The sequence below is a fragment of the Pieris napi genome, chromosome 10 (genome assembly GCF_905475465.1).
Source record: "Pieris napi chromosome 10, ilPieNapi1.2, whole genome shotgun sequence".
NCBI lineage: Eukaryota > Metazoa > Arthropoda > Insecta > Lepidoptera > Pieridae > Pieris > Pieris napi.
Window position 1 is genome coordinate 4,734,796 of NC_062243.1, and position 23,546 is coordinate 4,758,341.

The 23,546-nt window shown below is 34.1% G+C and overlaps 2 protein-coding genes and 1 long non-coding RNA gene across 4 annotated transcripts; 1 reads left to right on the forward strand and 2 right to left on the reverse strand.

The window, feature by feature from the left end:
* The first annotated feature begins 805 nt into the window (after window positions 1–805).
* LOC125053125 (putative carbonic anhydrase 3) lies at window positions 806–15,323 on the forward strand. The gene is made up of 7 exons (XM_047654350.1): window positions 806–983; window positions 8,937–8,984; window positions 9,992–10,156; window positions 11,470–11,608; window positions 12,239–12,344; window positions 13,288–13,515; window positions 14,509–15,323. Exons 1-7 carry the CDS (start codon window positions 941–943, stop codon window positions 14,758–14,760), a joined length of 981 nt encoding a protein of 326 aa, XP_047510306.1. The 5' UTR covers window positions 806–940; the 3' UTR covers window positions 14,761–15,323.
* A 3-nt stretch (window positions 15,324–15,326) lies between these two features.
* On the reverse strand, window positions 15,327–21,317 carry LOC125053126 (coiled-coil domain-containing protein 12). Of its 2 annotated transcripts, XM_047654352.1 has the most exons (4): window positions 20,991–21,317; window positions 15,913–16,033; window positions 15,685–15,733; window positions 15,327–15,608 (listed from the first exon to the last, which is right to left on the reverse strand). In XM_047654352.1, the coding sequence occupies exons 1-4, from the start codon at window positions 21,137–21,139 to the stop codon at window positions 15,514–15,516; spliced, it is 414 nt and encodes a 137-aa protein (XP_047510308.1). In that variant the 5' UTR covers window positions 21,140–21,317; the 3' UTR covers window positions 15,327–15,513. The 2 variants fall into 2 exon arrangements, with proteins under 2 accessions (XP_047510308.1, XP_047510307.1); XM_047654351.1 differs by lacking the exon at window positions 15,685–15,733.
* On the reverse strand, window positions 16,260–17,566 carry LOC125053127. The gene is made up of 2 exons (XR_007117531.1): window positions 17,313–17,566; window positions 16,260–16,621 (listed from the first exon to the last, which is right to left on the reverse strand). It is a non-coding gene; the product is annotated as an uncharacterized LOC125053127 (long non-coding RNA).
* Window positions 21,318–23,546: the final 2,229 nt, after the last annotated feature.

Consider the following 23,546-nt stretch of genomic DNA (forward strand, 5'->3'; position numbering starts at 1 on the left):
AAATAAAATATGTTTATTATGGAACATAAGATACATGTATCACTTATTCCACGTCATTAAATTTGAATTTGTAGGCATCCCTACTCATCGGCAAAGAAGACAGAGGGTGTAGGCCGAGAGAAAAAGCCGGCGTAAAAAACTCTCGGTACTCTTTTAAAATGGCAAATCATCAATGATGATGATGAAGATAATAAACATGTAAAAGGCAAATCCTCATTCAATTAGTTCAAACGGAAGGTAAGTTAATTACCACTGGATGGATCGTTATGATTTTTGCTAAAGACCGACTAAATATGTATACCATCATTTAGTAATGTAAAAAAATACTAAGGCGACTTCCAGTTTTCGCCAAATAACAATATAATATATGTTTATTTAAGTGGTTATATATTTTTATGTCGTCTCTTTTAACAACACAAAAAAATAACCGTTCCCAATATTCTAAATTGCTGTTACCTTTCCAATAATTACCCACTGAACCGATTTGGATAAAATTTATCCATATGATACTTTGATGTAAAAAGGACAAAATAATTTATTCTGAAATTTTGCCGTATCGATAAATTCACAAAATTATTGATCAATTAATTAGGGTGTAAAATTACAATGGTTTGTAGGCTATTAAACAAGTGACGGAAATAAGTAGGCAACTCAAAGTATATTTACTACCGTGACTCCGCAGATGAAGGCACGGGGAAGTACTATATAAAGTTGGAACTTGGGAGAAGTTATGACGAAAACACCTGTCCTAATAATACGTTATACGTTTTTCACGTCAGGGTGTAGTGTAACTTATATACCTGGGAATCAGCTGTCGTCTAACAGTTGGCCGGCGCTGCCCGTCACCTCACAATGCGCTGTGATTCACTTTATTCAACGGACATGTGAAAAATATTATCAATTATTTTTAACTAGTTTTGAACTCAACAGTGCGTGAACCATGGATTTTGCAACCAGGATTTTTTTCATAACACTCATATTCGGTATGTTCCATTTGTTTTATATTAAAGCTTTGTATTTTAACAAAAATATGCAGTTAAAATAGTTTGCATTTTATCGAAAAACGTTTTATTGTATTGCTTTTACTTAAGAAAGGAAAGCGCATCAGAGGATTTCAGAATATTAGGGTCATATTGCATAACTGTAGAAGATTAAGGCAACACTTTATTTGATTTATGATGGCGATATTGTTTTCAACTTTTTACACATTACAATTGTTGCCCGTAGTTTGTCAACCTAGAATGATAATATTTTTTTTAATTGTTATGTATTCAATGATTAAAAAATCCATCCGAATAATGTAATAACTAATAACATTCTCAATGTGAAAGCCCTAGGTTGCCTTAGAGTGTTATGTCTGAAAACATTAATATTATAATTTTAATATCAGCGAATCTATCTAATATATATTTCCAATATTATAATTTTAATGTTCGATTTACAAGTTACCCCGGACTTTGTAACAATAACAATCCTCTATGCAATTACAAGCTAAATTATATTTATACTCAGTGGTTCGGGAGTTATTGAATAACAAACATACACTATTATATTAGTAGAATAATATTATTTTAATATAATATTAGATCGTATTTTATCCGTCAGTATCTAAGCAATTTTTAATAAAGATATGCGTTTGTGATCTCTAATCGGCATTTTCCGTTAATCCAGCATCGCATTACACGAATCAGTAACAAATATGTCTTTACAGCTTTGGTGTTTTATTTCAGATAATCGTCATTTAAAAAGTAAAAACACCTAAGATTTAATTATAAATCTTATCTGTGATGAGTGGTTTTAATTTCTTTAGCAAACCTTTCAGAGATATCAGAATAGCATAAACTTAAACATTCTCAAAAATCACTTTAAAAACCTTATGCTGTACTAAATACATTTTGAGTATAATACTGCGATTTCAATTTGTTTTGCGTTCATCAAGAAGAAAACAAGCAAGGTTCGCAACCGAATCGGGAATACGGATTAGACACTTCTTAATCCATTTTAATTATTCTTTGAATTTAAATATATAACATGCTATTAAACATATACAGTAGAAAATGGGTTCGAAAATTGTCATATTTTATATACTGTTGAAATTTATTTTGGTTAATATCCTTTCCAGTAATACTACATAAAGGATAACTTTTATTGATTTAATATTTGTGGTATTTGTGAAATATAAGGAAATCGCAATAAAATAATAGAATTATTTAACAAGGCTTATTCAGCGTCTTATCTATCAACAAAGAACTGGTGGTCATTTATGGCACTAACTAAATGGAATTGTTTATCAATTACACTTAAACACCTTAACACTCAGAGGTAGAGTGTCATGTTGACTCATCAATAGTTCTTTGTATTTCAAAGAACACATACCGTGCGCAATCAATTATTATTATTTCTGACACCCAGTATATAATAACACTTCTTTAAGTAACATAACCTAACTTAATCTAATAAATAATGTAAGAAGCCTAAAAGAGGTCTATGTGTATGACACATAGGCCAGAGGCTTCCAGAGGCTTCCATATTCACTTTATATCGTCTATAAATCGCAAGCGCAATCAATACATATCATACGACGACGAGACGTTTTAACGGTATATATTCTTATAAGTTTAATAATACTGATTCGTATTAAAAAAATATTGTGTAGGATGGTCTATTTATCGAGAAACGTAGGAATTCTATGACCGACTTAACGTGGATGGATTTGCGGGGCATAATTAGATTTTTAAAATCAAAACCTATCTGTCGCTCAGTACTTTTAACAATATAAACTTTGCGTTTATTTAATATTTCAATTAGTAATGTGTAAATATTATAAACTGTAAGATACCATAGCCTTCATGGGCACATTTGAATAGGTTTATTTAAAAATGAGATTTGTATTAAAATTGCTTAAATAGAAAGTGTCCGATTGATACAAAATGTCGCAAAAATAAATTAGAATATTGAAGCAAATTTTCGAGGTCATCATCATAAACTGCAAACTTTTGAAATAACATTACACAATCTCAGATAAAAACCTAAATACAAGGAGTTAGAAAAATATTGTTATACATACAATATATATTATTCTATAGAAATAAATAAACTCATTTGGGTTTGAATTGTTATATGTCTATACTAAATTCTTTGAAATGTATGTGGTCATAGTGGCTAAGGTTAATCCATTACTAATGCATTTTTCATTCTGTGTGACCATTTAACAGTTGCGCTGGTGATATCGTGATAAAGCCGGCCACTTGTGTAAGGCACACAGGACTACTGATTACTGACTGTGGATCTACCTATAAGAAAAAATATCAAAGATATCTGAAGACTCAAGAATTTTAACGGATAAAAAAAAAACTTATTCAATGATAATACAAAAGAAAATAATACTTCCGTAAATGTTGTAATAATAATACTTTAGGTTACAGTGAAATCTAGACGTGGGCTGTTAGTCAGGAAGTTGGCAGACTTTCTAAACAATGCGCGGATTAAAATAAGTAGGTACTAGAGCTTCGCACTTACTAAGATGAAACTTGTACAAAGGAAATGTCGAACAAATGGCGGACATTGAAGTCCTGTTAAATATTTTTTTCCCACAAGATTGTGGATTGTTAGAGACTATAAAAGTTATAAAAATCCAGTGCCGCTACAACGTTTTAAAGCCTCACATTGCACATTGCTGTGATCATTCTTCTCACACACACCGTCGGTTTCTTGGCTCTAAGGCATGCCGGTTTTCTCACAATGTTTTCCTTTACCGTACGAGTTAAACACTCGCTCGTACGGTATATTATTCCGGTATCCTTTTTGGTGCACAGCCGGGGTTTGAACCTACGAACTCAGGGAGAAGAGTTGTACGCTGAACCCACTAGGCCATCACTGCTCTGAGACTACGTAAAATAATACTTAAGATAGGATATGGTAGACCTGAGACAAAGGTATATTGCCAAAGCGGATAATAAAAAAACAAATGTACTGAGAAACTTAGAGAATGTTAGTAACTTATAACGAACACCTTTAAAACATTAAGCATTCATAAAGCCACAATATTAATGCGTATTAATTCATTAGCCCGTACCCGGACCCGGACGTAAGACATAGGTAATATGGCAGAAATGCGTCGTGAAACAAAAACAGGTCATCTCAAAATTCACAGAAAGACAAAAGCGAATCGATTTTCTCGTGACTTACACAAATTTTTAACTTTCTACTTATAACTCAAGCAATTTAAGTATAATATTGTTATAAAACCATGCCTTGTGACAGCATTATTACAAATAAGTATGCTATATGTTGGCACATGAGAGATGAGATTTCATATATTGATGTACCAAATTGAATCATTAGTTAAACTAGTTTCTAATATAGGTTTCTATATAATATCATTGTTTGCTATACACTTTAATAAAGGTACTAACGAAGAGTTGAATATATTGTTCATAATTATATTTATTATTACTTCAATACAAGTACTAAGGTACTGGAAAGTTTGTAAACGCTAATGACATATTTTTTTACAATACTCTTTGCAAATGTCGTGACAATGGTTTACTTAAGCCGTTCGTGATCACGATTGTGCTGTAAAAAAGACAGAATTTCTTTTAAAAGATAAATAATTAAGAAAACTAATTAACTAGTATTTGCATATTGCAATTGTGTAAATAAATCACGATAATATTTACCGTTTAGCGCAGGAAAACAATCGTTGGAAATGGCAATAAACTAAAGATAATCCAATCAAGGCTATGTATGAAGATTTTTATTAATTAAATGTCTAATGACATTCAAGTTTAGTATATCTGGTATGTTTCATTTAAATTAAATTCATCAATTATGTAATGGTTCCCATATTATTACAAGATACGCACAAAGTCACTGTTATTTAATACCTAATATCTTTGAAACACTTAAATGATTTCGAAATACTTATGTAACCTAATAAATCCCGTCTTGCTATACATTATAAAAGGCCAATAATATCAGGAAATCGTTAGTGGTAGGTCTCGTTATATTGAATTATGCAGGCACCATCGCGTGTCGTTATATTATCGTAGTCCCAAGAATTGTCTATTATTAATGTGTTTCGAATCATTTTCTTTGATTAGATAAGTGAAAGAATGACATTTTTTCTATACAATTGTGGTTTTCAATAGTTTTTCAAATACATAAATTGTATTTCTAAGTAACAAACTAACAAATATATTGATTACTTATTCTGCTGCAGGCGGGAGAGATAATGCACACACTCTCCCTGCTTAGTATATTTAAAGAAAGCGCTTTTGGACAGGACTTATGAAATATTGTAGACATAGCTAGAATATTATACTAGTGTTGGTATCAATAAAGTACCCTTAATTGTTTGATGAGCCAAGAGCTCAACCCTTTGTACTTCGAATCCGTCTCTGCCACCTATCTGGACTATAACCTGAAGTTCTCCAAGAAAACAGCTGATAAGCATTTGTAAGCCAGGTGCGACTTACATCTAATTGACACCTCGCTTCAGTGAATAATTTAAATAAGTTTCTTTTTAACAATAAGTTTTGAGTAAATTGCTTTTGTAAGGTGTTTTGATAGCAAATTAATGACAGACAATGTAAGACCTTCTTGCAAATTTTCACACTATAATGTGTTAATGCTAGACAATCGTGGAGTCTTCATTCTTAAAAATTGTTCACGGTAACATTAAAGAATTGCTCACTTCATGGTATTTAATGCGAGTAGCATTAACCGAGATTTTGGAGAGGACTTATTGGACAAAACATTTTCGGCCTCAAAAACTAATCAGCGATACTGGACATTCACGACGGCTCTTCAAGATTAATGTCGTTTTTGTGGTCCGTATTTTAAATCATCAATCATGGTAGTAAGTAGACTTTTATTAACGCAAATATCTAATTACCATTCTAAAGCAACGACATACTACTCAAATTAAACACGATTTATCACTTATTCTATAACAACTGACCTGACGTTTCGAGTTCTTTACAACAACCATGGTCACGGTTTGATATAAACTTGTAAATAATATCGTCCTTTTCTAGTTCTTAACGTTGCAATTTAAAACAACTGTTTAAAGTTATGTTGGTTTTTATAAATCAAGCGTTGTGAAACACCAAATACGATGAACCATATAATTTTGTGAATACATAATGAGAACAGAATTGGCACTCAATTATAATGACAGTGTAATTAATCGCTGTCTTAATGAATTAATAAACATGTCGAGATAGATAACGTCCTACGCACGCCTGACTCTAATAGGTTCTTCGTGTTAAATATTTCCTGGTAAAAACTCACATCTCAGGAGACAATTTTTTATTCTTTACATTTTGCTTTTCAATATAATCTATACAGCAATACAGCGAGGAAATGCTGCCAGCGTTAAAGGTACACTGCCACAGGGACCAAACTTTTAAAATTTGTTTTGATTTTCTTTTTAATATTTTTTAATTATTTTGTAGGTTAAGAAAAAAAATTGTAAACACTGTAAACTTGATTGTAAATATGAAATAGATTACTTACTACTATATGAAAAAAATACTAATATCTATTACAATATCTTTGTCTTAGTGAGGCACGTGGCATAAAGAATGGGTTCGATTCCTGACAAAACAATCTGAGTTATAGGTAGTAAAGGCGCTTATTCTCTACAAAAATTACAGTGATACAAATACAGGAATTTGTCTGCTCACGGGACAATCTATAACGTATATCTATATTTAAACCACTGCAATAAACTATATTTAGTTTTGCGCTTATATTGGGACTTGATTTCGTGAATTCTACGGTTTGATATGGATGGGTTTGTGTATAAACTCAGATTGTATATGTATGTAGATGTATAACAATACAATCTGTGTTTATACACATCGATATCGATCCCTTTTATAATTATTATAATGGAAATATACCACATATTTCGCATAAATACGTCTTTATAAGAAAGGGCTTAGGTTGGATCTTACAGCTATGTAAGTACTATTCCAGGTGCTAATTGTATTTGACGTCTAAGACTCCATACAATGTTTATACACGGGTTCAATCGTACTTTAATTCCTACAAGTTCCAATGCCAAGAGAATGTATACAAATGATTTGGCAAATGACATAGGTGCCGTCGAAAAATAATTTGGACCGTGAACTTGGATTGATCGCCAGTTCTATTACATTTGTCCGCGTATTATATTAAATGTAAATTAGAATCAACAATTACTTTAAATTACATCAAAATTAGAGCAATTGTCAATGGGCTAGTGAAAACGTAAAATACCTTGAGATACCAAGACAAGGCGAAAGACAATGTGTTTTTCAAGGCAATTTATCTTGTGACCTCATCAAATTCGGGCATCTTGGTCATTTATATTTTTTGTTGTATGAAAACCTGTTCTATAAGTGTCCATCTAAGTAGAGCTAAGTATTATATTCATGACGACACGCAGTAAATAGGATTATAGGACAAATACCAAACGGTATCGCTTTACAATTTCATGTCACATACACCTCGCAGTTAATTGGTAATAAAAAAAAATGCAGAGCGATTGCGCTGAATTAGTAACCAGATACCATTATTTACCACCAATTTCTATAAATACCTTAATATATTTTTTATTTAATAGTGGTTACTGGTTTTTAAGCATCATTTATCACAATACATAAAATATCAGTGTAGGTTTGATATTGTTTCAAAAGCAAATCCTACGAGGTCTTTTTCGTATAACCTTATTTGAAAATATGATTTGTTCGCCATTTATAAGACATGTGATGTGGTAATGTAATAAAATTATTTTTATCAATAATAAATTATAATTATATCATTAGCACGCTCGTTTAATATCCGAGTCGGAGTTTAAATTATAAAAAAAATCTAACATTTAAAGATGTTCTCGAAATAATAAACAGAATATTCAGTGTCATCTAGTTTTTGTAATATAACATCTTCGCTTTATTAAAAAAAATACACTTCTACACTTTTATTCTTAGAGTATGGGAGGTTATGTTATATTACATAACACAATCTACAGTAACAATCTAAGTGTCAATGCCATAAAATATTATTTTATAAATGGAAAAGTTTACGATACTATATACAATCGTTACAACGGAAAAATATATTTGCACGTGTTCGAGTTCAGTTTCTTTCATTCTAACTGTTCATAAGAGACTCCATAATCCCAAGTCGGATACATACATAAGTATGCATTAAGCACTGTTTCTGCAAAGTGATTTCAGCCAATTTAGAATAGATAAAATGATATTATAACCATATAATAGATAGTGCAGTTCCGGTCCGTACTGAATACAATGGAACTGTTTCAAATGTATGTAGGTACAATTATTATAGTTGGTTTGTTCTGGGATTTGTTTATAAAATACAAGCATCGTAATTTATTGTTATCTTGGGTTAATTATAGTTATTCATCGTAATAAATAGTTTTGCCAAGGTCGATTTTTTCGCAGTAGTTATATAATATATATTTATCTCGTTTTTGACAACTACGTAAATAATTTAAATATTACTTGCGTTGGTGTAATGAATTGAATCTCGGCTATTACCATGGATTTTAATTTTATTTCAATGTACGCCATTATCACTTGAGGGTGAAGGTATACATTGTTAGGAAAACGACTTGCCATAGACCTAAAAAAATTTAGTCTATGAGCAAGCCACTGGTTGTTTATTACTAGCGCATATTTTAATTGTATAAAACAAGTATAAGAATGAAAGTATAAAATCATAATATTCCGTAATTCACATATCACATGTGAGGTGTGTGAGTAAATTATATTTTTGCTCCATATTAAAATTAAAAACAAAAGCGTAGTCAACAAACCGATCTTAGCGAAGACGGTTGGGAAATAGGACTCGAATCGATCGAATCGATCTGTATAAAATAAGAACCATAGATAACAGATAATCTAGAAATGTTATTTATGTTACAGGAACACACTATACAACTGCTGAAGATTTCGGCTACGATGGATCAATAGGTAAATATTAGGTTTTACCATTGTAGATCTACATCTGCTACTAGTGGATGCAATCTTAAGCATTATGAAATTGTCAAAGCAGTTTACACTTGATAAAACTAGATGTAAGTCGTTTTAAGAGGTTTTATAAAGATTTTTGAGAATTCTATACACACGTATTCAGTTGATTTTCTTGTCCCTTTCATAAAAAAGGAAAGAAATTCTTTAATTCCCTTTCCGTTATTTTTCACATACTTTATTAATACTTTAAAATGCAAATGATTTCTACATAGAATAATTTGTCGATCCCATTCCGGTAACTCCTGATATTGGCAGCCGAAAGCCTCTCCCTGACCGTCCACAGGCTACCTTCTACTCCTCTTAAGGAAGATTCTATGTTTACCGCCCGCACCGTTCTGGCGACGTAAAATCGTACGTCCAAGAAGTTGGGATCCATCGTTTAGATTGGCCAGCTCGAAGTCCTGACCTCAATCCAATTGAGCATGTCTGGGATGTTCCAAAGAGACGAATAAAATCAGTGCAACTTGCTTCACAAAACATCAGGGAGCTAAATAAGAGTAATTAAAACTATCAAAAACATAATGAAAAGCATGATTCAAGAAGGATTTAAGCTGTAATTTTGACAAGAGGAGATCACACTTGTTATTAGGTTCTTACATTTGTAACTTTATTTAACTTAAAAAAATCTCGTCTGTTGCTAACCACTTCATATTATTTGGCTGTCTACAGCGGTTTTAAATAATTCAACTAAAATTTATAAAAACATTGCCAGAATTCACTTCACACGTATTAATTTACGCGATTATTATTTATACAGATAACGTCAGGCAATTACATTTAATTTAATTAACTGACATAGACCTTTTTTGCAAAAGAATTTGTTTGACCCAAGAATACAATTTGATACACACACGTATAAAAGTTTTGGACATTATTCATTCGCTTTTTGATAGAAGCACTTATAAAGCTACATCTCCAACGAGCAAAGTATGTTTTATTTGTTTTAGGCCCGACCTATTGGGGTGAGCGGTACCAGGAGTGCAGAGGCAAGCATCAGAGTCCCATAAATATTAACGTGCTTCGCGTGAAACAAGTGGCTCTTCCTGACATCACGTTTATAGGCTTTGATGACCCCATTGACAATGTACACGTCACTAACAATGGACATACAGGTGAGGTCAATGTCCCGAATTTTAAAAAACTTTGTGTGTGTTCTAGCTTTCTACGTCTGGTGTCACCCTCGGGTGTATAACGTCTGTCCTAGGTGACGCATTTGGATTAAGTAGACACGTAGATTAAATTTTTGATTTTGGTTTTCAAGGAGCGGGCATAATGGTCCACGAAAACCCATCAGTAAAACATAGATACATTTAAATATAGTATTTATGAATCACGCCCCATTATATTTAAGAATATATTTCACACCCATGTTAAAATCATTATAAAGTATAAAAGTATTAAGTCTTCTGTACATTTATTGATTTTCCTTCCTAATGCATTAAATTTGCATGACACTTTGTATTATTTTAAAAGCATATAATAAGCGTGACAAATATTTTAATAGTACACCGAACTCAAAACGTATATTTAAATTCAATGCAATAAGAATGAAGTTAAATGTTTACTCAATTTTTATGGTAGTCAAAACATTAACGTTAAAGTTGTTGTCAAATACGTTTGAGGTGTGTATTATGATAAAATATCTGCTACAAATACTATATTGAAACGCAGGCCCAGACCGACAGTTTCTTTTTTTTAATATTTAGGATCCCTACATAGTAGCCTAGTGATCAGGCAGATCTGTGGCCATGAAGTTAGGCAGCAGGGGATTATCCTCCCCTATTCCTAAAAATGGGCTTTATTTGCTGAAACTTAGATCTGGTGGGCGTGGCAACTCCCGCCGGGACTGGGCGCCAACTACTCTAGAAATATCGTCATGATATTTCGCATTGAACCGCTGGCCGGCGGAACCAGTTTTACCCCTTGTCTATTTATCTTATATTGACATATTTGACAATTCTGTGGCAGTAGACAGTAGTGCTATTACGCAATTTCTTAATATATACTTATTTCATACTGTTGAATTCGAATACAACCCTTGGTCGTTGTAAATCGAAATTTATTCGAATTCGTAAATACCATATCTACTTACAATAGAACAACACCTTTAGACTACAAGACTGCAGCAAAAATTTCTCGATTTGGTTAAACAATTGAAATCCAGCCTTGCGATTCTGTAACTCACTTTTCGAACTCACACAGCGGTTTTCGCAGCGGCGGTCGCGCTCAAATCAGTCGTGAAGCTGTCATTTTATGATTTGGCATTCTGATAAGCAATAAACTACAAGCTCCCTCTTTATCAGAATCGCAATGTAGTAAGGAATCTTCGAAATAATTCACGAGATATTCGACATACAATTAAGATTTCTTACGTATGCCTTTGTAAACAATTTTCTGGTTACATTAATAAAATGCTTGTTTTCAGTCCTGATTGAGGTCGAGAATGAGCCTCACCCTCGGGTAAGCGGTGGACCGCTAGACGGGACTTACGTGTTCAGTCAAATGCACTTCCATTGGGGTGACAATGATACTCTGGGTTCCGAGGACAAAATAAACCACAGAAGGTATTGTCTTACAGCAAATTCTAATAAACAATTGTTAAACAGAGTTATTTTTATGTAATAGGAGGCAAACGGGCAGGAGGCTCACCTGATATTAAGTGATACCGCCGCCCATGGACACTCACATTGCCAGAAGGCTCGCATGTGCGTTGCCGGCCTTTCAAGAGTTGGTACGCTCTTTTCTTGAAGGACCATAAGGCGAATTGGTTCGGAAATACTTCAATGGGCAGCTGGTACACAGTGGTGGTGCGCGGCAAAAACTGCCTTAGATAAGTTGTGGAACGATTTTTTTCAAATGAACATGAACTAGAACTAAATTTTTTTAAATTAATCTTATAATTTTAATATTTGGAATGTAATAATAATCCAGGGGCGCTACAAACTTATATAATATGGTTTTTGGCGAGAGACTTGCATCTTTGATAATTTTTATGGTATATTTTGTATTTAAGTGGAACTTAAATAACTTTACTAAAGAACGGGTGACTAGAAAACTTACAATGCAGGTGTAACTAAAGGGTTATTGCCTCAATCGAAGGATTTCATTATTTGTTACGCTTTCCTTCACTTTGTGCCGTTGCCCAATTCTCTAAACAGTAGCAAATTTAAAACCACATTTTCATGTTTTTTTAGTTTTCCTATGGAGTTGCATATGGTGTTTTACAAAGAAGAATATAATACAGTCAAAGAAGCTGTTACACACACCGATGGCTTGACTGTCTTGGCATTTTTCTATGAGGTTGGTATTTTCCATTATTAAGTAAACGTGTTTTGGAATAGTGAGCAAAAACATTATCGTTAGAGGAGTAAAATATGATCATAATATACTACAGACCGTATAATTATGAGAATTGATTCTAGTCTAGATAAAATAATCAATAATTATCCGATAATGTATATGACTAAAAAACATATGCGATGAATAATTGTATATCTACGGTTTTCTCAAGTTGGTCGCAAAATAGAGATAGTGAATGTATCATTTTTTTGTAAGAGAAATAGTTTTTGCTTTAGGTATAAAAATGACTTTGGATTTGCATAAAATGCATATTTCTGAATTAATAATAGCTGTAGGATCAAGAATTATTAAAATTAGTCCGACAGATATTTTCCTTGTTATTATATTTTAAATGAAATACTTATAATTGTATTGCGCCATATTATTTATTCAGTAAACGGTTGCATTGATCGCATATCGGCGGTTCGTGTCTTGTCTGATCGATCCCAAGTATGTCACAAGACGTGCTTTTATAATATAAAGTATTATTGAGAATTAGATAACATAACTTTATAAAACGAATGTCGGAGATATCTTAGTTTAAAATTTAATTATATATTGTTATAAGACAAGTTGGCAGTTTTTTTTATATTTCGACAAACAAAAAGTATCAATCGAAATTTTCGTTAATTAGCCTTATTGATTTTACTTTTAAGTAGTTTATATGTCGCTTATATACAGGTATGGTAGAAAACCAATTTCGTGTTTAATTAGCGCGACAAGTTCTAGTAAATTAACATCGAAACTGCTCAACGAATTTTAAATTTTTGCCCAATTGATTCGTCCTTGAAACATCTAAATTCCAAAAGAGCAATTAAAATTTGGTACCTATATATAAGATGGCTTGCGCATTCTATATTATATTCTTATTCTGTATTAAATAATAAAATATTACATTTTACAGTTAGACCGGCATCAGCATCCAGCCTATGACGACATAACATCCGCCCTCAGCAATGTTACCGATCCGCACTCAAGCATTGTTATGAATAACCCATTTTCATTTTTAAACATTCTACCATACGACCTTAGAAGATATTTCACGTACAGAGGGTCATTGACAACTCCACCATGCTCTGAAGTAGTCATTTGGCTGGATTTTGAACAACCCGTCCGTTTAACTCACGATCAGGTATATACTAGATGCTAATATTATAAAAGAATTTGTTAGTAAATCATTTTTATGTATGGAAAAGAAAGAAAGCGAAAATTAAATTAAAGAGGCGAAAGTTTTATGTTTAAATAAAGTTAGAATAATGGCTTGCTTAAGTTATATAAGCACAAATATTTGTAATATTACTTATTATACTGTGTACACACACACCCGAGAATATATTACATAAATATGTAATTTGTGACGACAAAATCTCAAATAAAGAAATCCCACGTGACGTGAAAATGTTCATAAGCATGTTCGGTTGTACGTGTGTTACATCCGAAACTTCTAATCGGATTTTTACTCATTTTTTACAGATATACATAATACCTATAAACTCTGTATTTAAAGTTTCAAAAGGAAGTTTATTGTTTATACATGTCATAGAATCACATACCAGTTAATACTAATAAGTATAGTAAAGGCGTTTTGATGTATCTGTCACCGTAAAATTGTAAAAACCGTTAGATTGTAATCTATCTCGCGAGATTATAAACTGTCGAAAGATTGTGAACCTCAGCGTACTGCTTACAATTTAACGTATTATTATTCGGTAGATTGTACTACATTAACTTAGTTATCATTCAAACTTCTTTGGTCAATTACAGATTAATTTTACTTCCCAACAATTTCATATAACTACCGAATAATAATACGTTAAATTGTAAGCAGTTCGTTGAGGTTCACAATCTTTCGACAGTTTACAATCTCGCGAGATAGATTACAATCTAACGGTGTTTACAATTTTACGGTGACATATCCATTTAAATATGACAAGCATATTACTAAATGTTAACTTTAGAATTCTAAATAGACGTTGCTTTAAAATAATTGACCAGAGGCGAATTAACCCTCTATGGGTGGGTCTAGGGCTCAGTTTGCGTGTTTTTCTTTGCTTCTTTTTTTGACACATGTCAATTAATGTGACGTTTATGACGGTTTAGATAATCATTTTAAAATTCTTTCCAGATCGAAGTATTCAGAGAGCTACGATCGGCCAGTGGAAAAATTCGGCATAACTTCAGACCAATCCAACCGATCGGAGACAGAACTGTATTCTATAATATAGATAGCAATTATTATACTTATAATGAAATCGATGACCCTGGGGCTCACACTGAGTGGCCACAGACAAGGAAAAGAGGGAACAGTGCTAGTATATCTAGGTTTAGCTTAAGCTGTTTTACCTTTATGTTTATATTGTGTAATACCTTAGGTTAATTCAAATTATACAAAGAAACTTATAGGAAGTGAAAATACGAATCTACTGAATAGTTAAAACCATACACAAAACAAAATGTTTGTTTAGTCATGGTTTTATGTTGATTTCAACAAGCAATGCAGATATAAGAGAACAGCTACACTATATTCCTTTTTTTAAATTTGCTTGCTTTCTTTGCTGAAATAAAATATAGTATAAAAAGAGTGGGCTGTCCACTTGCCCCTATATATGACTGTGTCGACTTTCCTTTACACATGACTATGTTATAGTTAGAAAATTCAGTTCTTCAATATAAGGACACAAATGCAAGGTATTTTAAGTTAGTTATAGTATAGAAGTTATTTTGTTGTTTTTTGAATTATAACCATTTCTATTCCCTGGTATAGTGGTTAAACTAAGTAATACACAAGGATTACCTTGTGTATATGTAACAACAGTTACGGAGGTAGTAAATATAGGTTCTACTATACAGATGAAAGGCTTTCAAATGAAGTTTCTAAAAACATCTTTGGGACGCTAAAAGAAATTATAACTGTGATATCATATAAGTAAATAAAAGATTGAAAAAAGTTTTGGTTTTTTAATGTTTCAAATTTAAATACATATCAAAAATGTATACCTAATTTTTCCTAATTCAGTCATCTTGTGGAATTCTTGTATCTGTCATAGTAAGCATAGCTCCCAAATTGTCATCAGAGCCTTGCTTTAATCTCTCCCAAATTAATTCTGCAATAGCTTTTTGTGTTCTTCTCTCAAGCTTTTCCAATTTTTTTGCAACATCCCTTTTGAGGTCCCAATCTGGCTTTCGAGGTGCAAGTGATGCTATATCTAAATCTTGAAGTACAACCTGTAATTATACACCTATATCACATAAACTTGATAGTATGTAAAAATAAAGATTAAGCTTTCATTTTGGTACATACATTTTATCATAATTATTTGTTGTGACAATGAAGGCTGTGACCAAAACATCTAGAAAAAATGTTAATTAAAAAAAATGAGAAAAGGTTCTAGAAAATTTATCTCAAATTGGAAACATGATTTACAACCAAAACCAAAGCAAGTTAAAAAAATTACCAATGCAACAGATATATAAAAACGGCTCTACTTCAATTTAAATGGAACACTTTTCCTTTTAAAATATAATTTACCTTTTCCTTCCCAGCTTCAACTAAATCTTTAACTTCCTCATCAACCTTTTCTGGTTCCGCATCTTGTATTTTTGCTTGTTGCAATGACTCATCTTGTGGTTTATAACTTCTAAACATGGGCCTGAAATTGCATAAATAGAATCATTAGATATTTAACCCTTAGTTAATCCAAAGTCTTCCATACACATACTGGGAAGGGATATTAAAAAGTGTGAGTGTAACACAACTTGGTAGACATAAATGTATGATTACATACTTAAAAAACATCTACAACAACTTGTTGACTTTGGGATTCCCAAATAGATATTCTTGGAAATCACAAAAGATAAATATTAAAAGTAACAAAACACTCAACCTAGGAAGTTTTATTCCTTACAAAACAATTTTTAATTAACTAAAATACCACAATGAAAATTATACGCAACCAGAAGACAATCTTTTACACAACGCCACCATAAATAACAAAAAAACTCCCGCGTCTGTCACGTCCGCGCGCCAATCGCCACATTTCCGGTGTTCCCAGTTCCACTCCTCTCTGTTACCCCTCACTCGGTCCGACTTGCTCTGTGGAGATTGTTTTATAAGACGGCCGTTCCTGACAGTGCGGCGTCCTCGACCGCAGCATTACTTGCACCACTAGCATCAGAGCCATTTCTCTCTTCATTTGTTTCATCCCTTGCAACCTGCTCATTATTGTCTAATGCAGTCTCTGAAACATAGAAGGAACTTGTAAGTAATTTACCTAGTTTAGTGTTATAGCCTGAAGCATATATCCTGGATTAGAGGGATGAAAAATGACATGTATCTCTATTTCTCTATTACCAGTACTATGTGCGCAAGCGTGCACTCAAACGCACACAGATAAGGTCTATCAAAAAGCAAATATTACAGAATTAGATAGCTTCAGACTTAACACAAATAAAAATAAAACTCAGTATCTTGCCATACACTGTTGTAACGACAGCGGCTTCTAGTGCTCTCATAAGCGACAATTTGTTAAAACAGAGACCCATACATTTTGCATGTTCTCTAAGTGGCCTAAACACATTAGCACCAGAAAAATTTGTAACAGAGACCCATACCTTTGTATGTTCTCTATGTGGCCTAAACACATTAGCACCACAAAAATTTGTAACAGAGACCCATACCTTTGTATGTTCTCTATGTGGCCTAAACACATTAGCACCAGAAAAATTTGTAACAGAGACCCATACCTTTGTATGTTCTCTATGTGGCCTAAACACATTAGCACCACAAAAATTTGAAACAGAGACCCATACCTTTGCATGTTCTCTATGTGGTCTAAATACATTAGCACCACAAAAATTTGAAACAGAGACCCATACCTTTGCATGTTCTCTATGTGGTCTAAACACATTAGCACCACTGACATCACTCACCAGTCTCAAAAAAAACTGAGCACGCATCCGGCGTCCACTCGCCTTGCCACAACATCATATTTTCAGCTGCAGCTTGGGTCTTTTTCCCATAGGAACCAGCTAGTAGCTCTAACTCATAACGGTGGCACGGTAACGCGCGAATAACCTTGTAAGGCCCGCGCATGCCGGAGTCCAGTTTGCCGGTGATTTGTGCAGTCTTGCTCACAAACACAAAGTCTCCGACAGCAAAAGTGAGTGGCTGCCGTCGACCCTCGTTAACGTTGGGCATCGTGGCGCTATTGATTGGTTGCAAGGAGTTCCGAAGCTCGTTGTCTGCGAAGAGTTAAAAGAGCCTCCCGATTGGGATTAGAGTTAGTAAGTGCCACATCTCGCACTAACGATCTGATGACTGGAGTAACTGCGTCAATACCGACCAGTAACTGTAGTGATAATTTCTGCGTGGTACTTTGCTTGGAGATATTCATAGTGAACTGCATCCTCCCCAGCACATCGGACCATTGGGAACCTTTGTTGCCTACTTCAACACGTAGCATGTTGAGAACTGTCCTGCAGCACCGCTCCGCTTGCCCATTTTCGCGGTGCATACCAGGCGTGATGAAATGTATCGAGCATCCCAAATCACTGACCCAATTTTGAAATGTAGCGCTTTCGAACATTCTAGCGCGGTCACATACTATTGTAGACGGCGTACCAAATAATGACACCGCATTTGAAAAAACTCGTTTTAGCTCGTCAGTACAGAAAGTAGCCCTCGGAGCCCTGGGAACTTTTTTTTTTTACGTGCTAAACATACAAGACAATGACTTATGTACTTATTTACAAACTGTCGCAAACTAGGAAACCAAAAGTGTCTTAATATTAAGTCAGTTGTTTTGTCAGTCCCAATATGATCATGTTCATCGTGGAACACCCTCAACAAGCTGAGTCTGTGACCCTTTAGGTCGGACCCAAGAGTCGCGGGTCTTCCCCAGTTGGTGTATATTTGTAGTACAAAAAAATCATTTTTTTATCGCATACCTAGTATCGTCAAGCTGCCCGTCTCTTAACCTAGAAATTAACTCTTGTGTCTCCACATCAGCGGTTTGAGCGATCTTCGCCTAGCTGCTCAGATTCCGAATATGAGACACATTGGCAGTGGGAAGAGTAGGATTACATTACACATTGCATTTAAGCCTCTTTTCGATAATCTAAAGTAAAATTAAAATCTTGTAAATATACCCACCAGCGCGCAACTCGACTGATCTTTTTTACGCTCTGTCAATTTTAGTGAATTGCAAACAGTCACTATTTTAAAGGCTATACCAATTACCAATCAAATAGTGGCGAAAGTGCTGAGCGCACGTACGACAGCTAACGTCTCCAGCTCATAGCTGTGGTACCGCGACTCTGCGCCCTGGGTGAACTTACTAAAATAACCGACAACCCTCTTTCTCCCACCGGCATGTTCCTGTAACAAAATAGCACCAAGACCAATAGCACTTGCATCGGTGTGAAGTTCCGTAGGCAGCCGGGGATTGAATATCGCTAAAACCGGTTCATTTGTCAAACAGTGAATTATATAATCGCGAGCAGTATCCTGCTCAGCACCCCACAAAAATGGTACCCTTTTTCTTAACAACTTTGCTATACACGCAGTCTTAGAAGCATAACCCGATATGTAGCGACGGAAATATCCCGCTAAGCCTAGAAACTGGCGAACCTCCTTGACATTTGTGGGTTTTGGAGATCTAATAAGTGCATCGACCTTCCCCAGACTCGGCCTAACCTGACCATGACCAATCAATCGCCCCAAGTATTCAATTTCTGAGTCTAAAAAGGTATTTTTTTTTTAATTAATAGAAAACGAAAACCCTGCTGTTTTTAATGTCTGTAAAACTTCTTTCAACTAATAAAACGTCGTCTATATACCTACGTAAGGGCTTTGCCAGCATCTATTAATGTTTTTAAAGTTTTGGAAATGATTCTCTGATAAACAATTGGTGCATTGGCCAACCCGTAGGGCATTTTCAAATATTCATAATGTCATTCAGGTGTCACAAGTAATTTTGTTATTATCAAACCTAGATGCCTCGCGTTTTCGCGTTTAAGACGGACCTGAACTACTAAAAGAACGAACGGTATTGTTAGATTGGCGGTAATCGTATTTAGGTTTTATATAAACAGATAAAAATTCAATCAAACCTTTTGAGTGTAATTTAGCATTTGCGGCCGCGGCTTTTATTTGGGGATCACTAATGCCTCTTACAACAATAGCGGTTTTCAGCTCATCAGATAAACCTTTAACGGTATTAAGACGTAGCAAAGATTTACGCGCGTATTCCGCATAAGTAGAAAACTTATTAGAGTTTGTACTCATTACCTCAAATAATACAGAAGCCATGCCAACGTTACGTGGACATAACGATCTAAATTCTAGTTTAAAATTACTCCACGATCGATCATTTGTCACCCAATCGTTTAACCACAACTTCGCATCTCCTTTCAAACAACTACCTATCCGTCCTAAACATTCGTGATCATTCCAATTATTTAGAAGCCGGGCACGGTCAACCTCGTTGCACCAAACATCAAAGTCGTGTACATTTGGATCACAAGGCGATATATAAAAGTTGTGAGACTTTGCTTTGAACAATGCAGTCAATGCTTCAACAATACCGCTCCCCTCCTCCTTTGCTTCACTGGTATTCATATCCAGTGTGTGTGGAATACTACCCTCAATAACCTCTTCAGCCATGCCTGAGCCTGGCTTACTAGCAGAACTCTGTACAGCCAAAGTAGTAGAAACTAAATGGCTCCCGTTCACAGGACGCGACGAACTCACGCTATCTACGGATACAGGTAGTCTAGCTTCGATCACTTCTAATCTACTAAGAATCCTATCAAAAGCTACATAGCGTGAACTATCGCGGCGTTTACGAGAGCTACGAGGGTCGTGCGATACATAGCGACGCCTGGAAGACCGATCCCGGCGGTTTGATTGAACTACTATAGAGGCTTCTACCAGGCGGCGTATAACGGGAATCTACACTATCGCGACGTGCTTCGCGACAACTAGAACGCCGTTTTTCGCGACTATGCCTTTGTCCCTCGAGTCGAGACGGACGACCAGACATTTTGCTTTTATAAGAAATAAAACTTACGGCCGAGATGAGGTTCCTCCAATACTGAACACTAATAAGTACTAAATTTAGATAACAAACGGTCTAAACGCGTGGTGATCCCACTTCTGATCTTGGAAATCACAAAAGATAAATATTAAAAGTAACAAAACACTCAACCTAGGAAGTTTTATTCCTTACAAAACAATTTTTAATTAACTAAAATACCACAATGAAAATTATACGCAACCAGAAGACAATCTTTTACACAACGCCACCATAAATAACAAAAAAACTCCCGCGTCTGTCACGTCCGCGCGCCAATCGCCACATTTCCGGTGTTCCCAGTTCCACTCCTCTCTGTTACCCCTCACTCGGTCCGACTTGCTCTGTGGAGATTGTTTTATAAGAATATATTTTCCCAAACAGTTATATTTTCATAGGTTATTTAACTGATTAGTCGCGGTTTCTATTGTCAATGAATGAAGAATATGGATAATGAAAGATCAAATTAAGGACAGCCTGTGTAATAGACAAATCTACAACAATATTATAACATAATTGATAGCCATAGAATTACCTAGGAAGTGGAGCTGCATCTTTATTTTTTGAGTCGGATGATGAGGTTACATTCGCGTTTTTACGTTTTAAATTTTTTAGCCTTTCTTTCCTTTTTTGTGCTTCCTCTTCCAGATTTCCAACACCTTCCATAGTATCCAAAACTACCATAATATAGGCTAGTAACAAACAGTATAGGCTTTTGTTGTTACCGAGTATTTCATTATATACTCAACCAATCAGACAAAGCACAATAATTAGACTATTGATAAAAGTGTAATATAATTCCGAAATCTCAGTTATATCAAAATTAATTTAGATATCACTATTAAGTATTAGTAAATAATATTTTTATTTTTTTTTTATTTTTTTTTTGGAGTTTATGGCCTGGTATCTAGACCTTTAGGCCATAAATAATATTTTATAATACAAGCAACAACAGGTTCACAATTGAAAATTGACATTTCGATTTTCACATCAATGAGAATAGAAGGGCGACTTGACTAAAATGTAAAGGTGAATGTGATCTTATGCCCTCTGAATTTCAGCCCTATACCACAATACAAATTAAAAAAAATCTATATTGTTTCCTTAAAGGCGGAAACATACTACTAAAACGCGACGCGACGTGTCGTGTCCACATCCGATGTCCATCGTGCACATTACCAACACGCGACACCACGACACGCTTGCAAATTCAAAAGTCAAGGCGGAAACATACTACCAAAACGCGACGCCACACCACGCCATCCGACGCATGTCAGTACTTATCAATCCCATATATTTAATATGGTCAGATGCACATAGACAACACGCCATGTGATCACACGCGGTAACATCCAATCGATTTGGATCGGCGTGTTGTGGATGTTGTGATGATGACGTCATGCGTCAATGCTTTCGAGTTTTTGACACGAATGTCAATTTATATACTTAGATATTTTTGGATTTATTTGGCGAAATGAACGACCAACAATTAATTGAGTTGGTGAAACAATATTCTGTTTTATATGACATAAGATTACCTCAATACAAGGACAAAAACAGGGAGTTAGGATGTTGTTAGTTTAATACAAATAACCTGCTAATCAATTCAGTTTATTAGAAAAATACAGGGTGGGCCAGAAAGATTTGCGAATTTGAAAAAAATATAATAAAAAAACTAAATACAATACACAAAAAATTTTATTTCAATTAAAATAGACATCTGGGAAATTTATTTCTTAAAAATAACATCGTCCAGGTGTGCACCATTGCGCTGCAAACATTCCTCGAATCTGAACCTCAAATTGGTAAAAACTTGCTGGCACATTGCGCGGGGAATAAATACAATTGAATTAACATAACCTAACCTAATAACTTGTAATACTATCTTTAAATGTTAACTTTATTGAGATTAATATTATACGGGACGCGATACCAAATAAAACACCATATTTTTTGAAATAGTTTATATTTCCCAGGTGACGCAGGGGTGTTATAAGTATTAAGTTTAGCGGGTCGATATATGTGTCTGTCTGTGGTGTCACTCCTTAACAGATAAACCTTTTTGTAGTTTCTTAGAAAGCTAACACGATGGACTTCTTAACAACCATTTATGAAGATTTTTCGGACGTTTCAAGGTCATCAGGTCGTTATGTTAGCTGTGGCATAAATCTGAAGTGCATAATAAGTATGTACTTATTTTTCAAATATATATTTGATCTAACATTTGGACGACCATGTATGCCTATAAAACGTGTTTCAAGTCAGTCAAAAAACAGATCATGGGCAGAAAGAAACCGTTATTATAACGTCAATATTTCGTACACATTTTTGATATCATTGTTTTTTAATTAGTCTATTAGTACCGGGGCGTTCTTTAAGGAGGACAGTCATTCACCGTTGTCAAAGAGAATAATACAGATGAGTTAGAGCCCAGAACAAGTAGAGATACTAATGCAACCACAGTCTACAACATGCTATAACACAAACTATAGTCGAATTTTTAATTAGACGATATCAACTGACGTTTACGGTGTTGTCAGTTTTTAATGAAATAAAAATAGTGTTGTGACAAAGTAAAAACCCCTGAATTAATGATCGGTGATGGCACTAGTCGCCGCGCCGCGCTTTGTAATAAGACGTCAAAAAACTGATTGTAGTTACATAGTACTAGTACCTAACTTATATCAGAGCACTTTTATACAATTTTGAAATAGAAATAATATTCTTTTATTGTTTAAAATGATTGACTATTCACACTCATTGTTCATTCATCTGATTGAACAAGAACTGAACGCATCACTATTACTTTAAATATGGCAACATTATTTTACAAAGTGACATTAGCTACTGTCAGTTGGCTTCGTCTAATTAAAAATACGACTATAGAATACACGGTTCTGCCAAACAAAGCACAGACTAAGCTAGTTAACAAAGTAATTTTCTATTCAATAATAGAAACGAAACAAAAAAGTTAAAAACATCAAAAACTAAATATTATTTATTTTCAAACTACCTATATGTTTCGGTATGTTTGTTATTTAGTTAAGTATTTCTAGTTTGTGGGTTAAGTCGCCATTTATAATTTAAATAG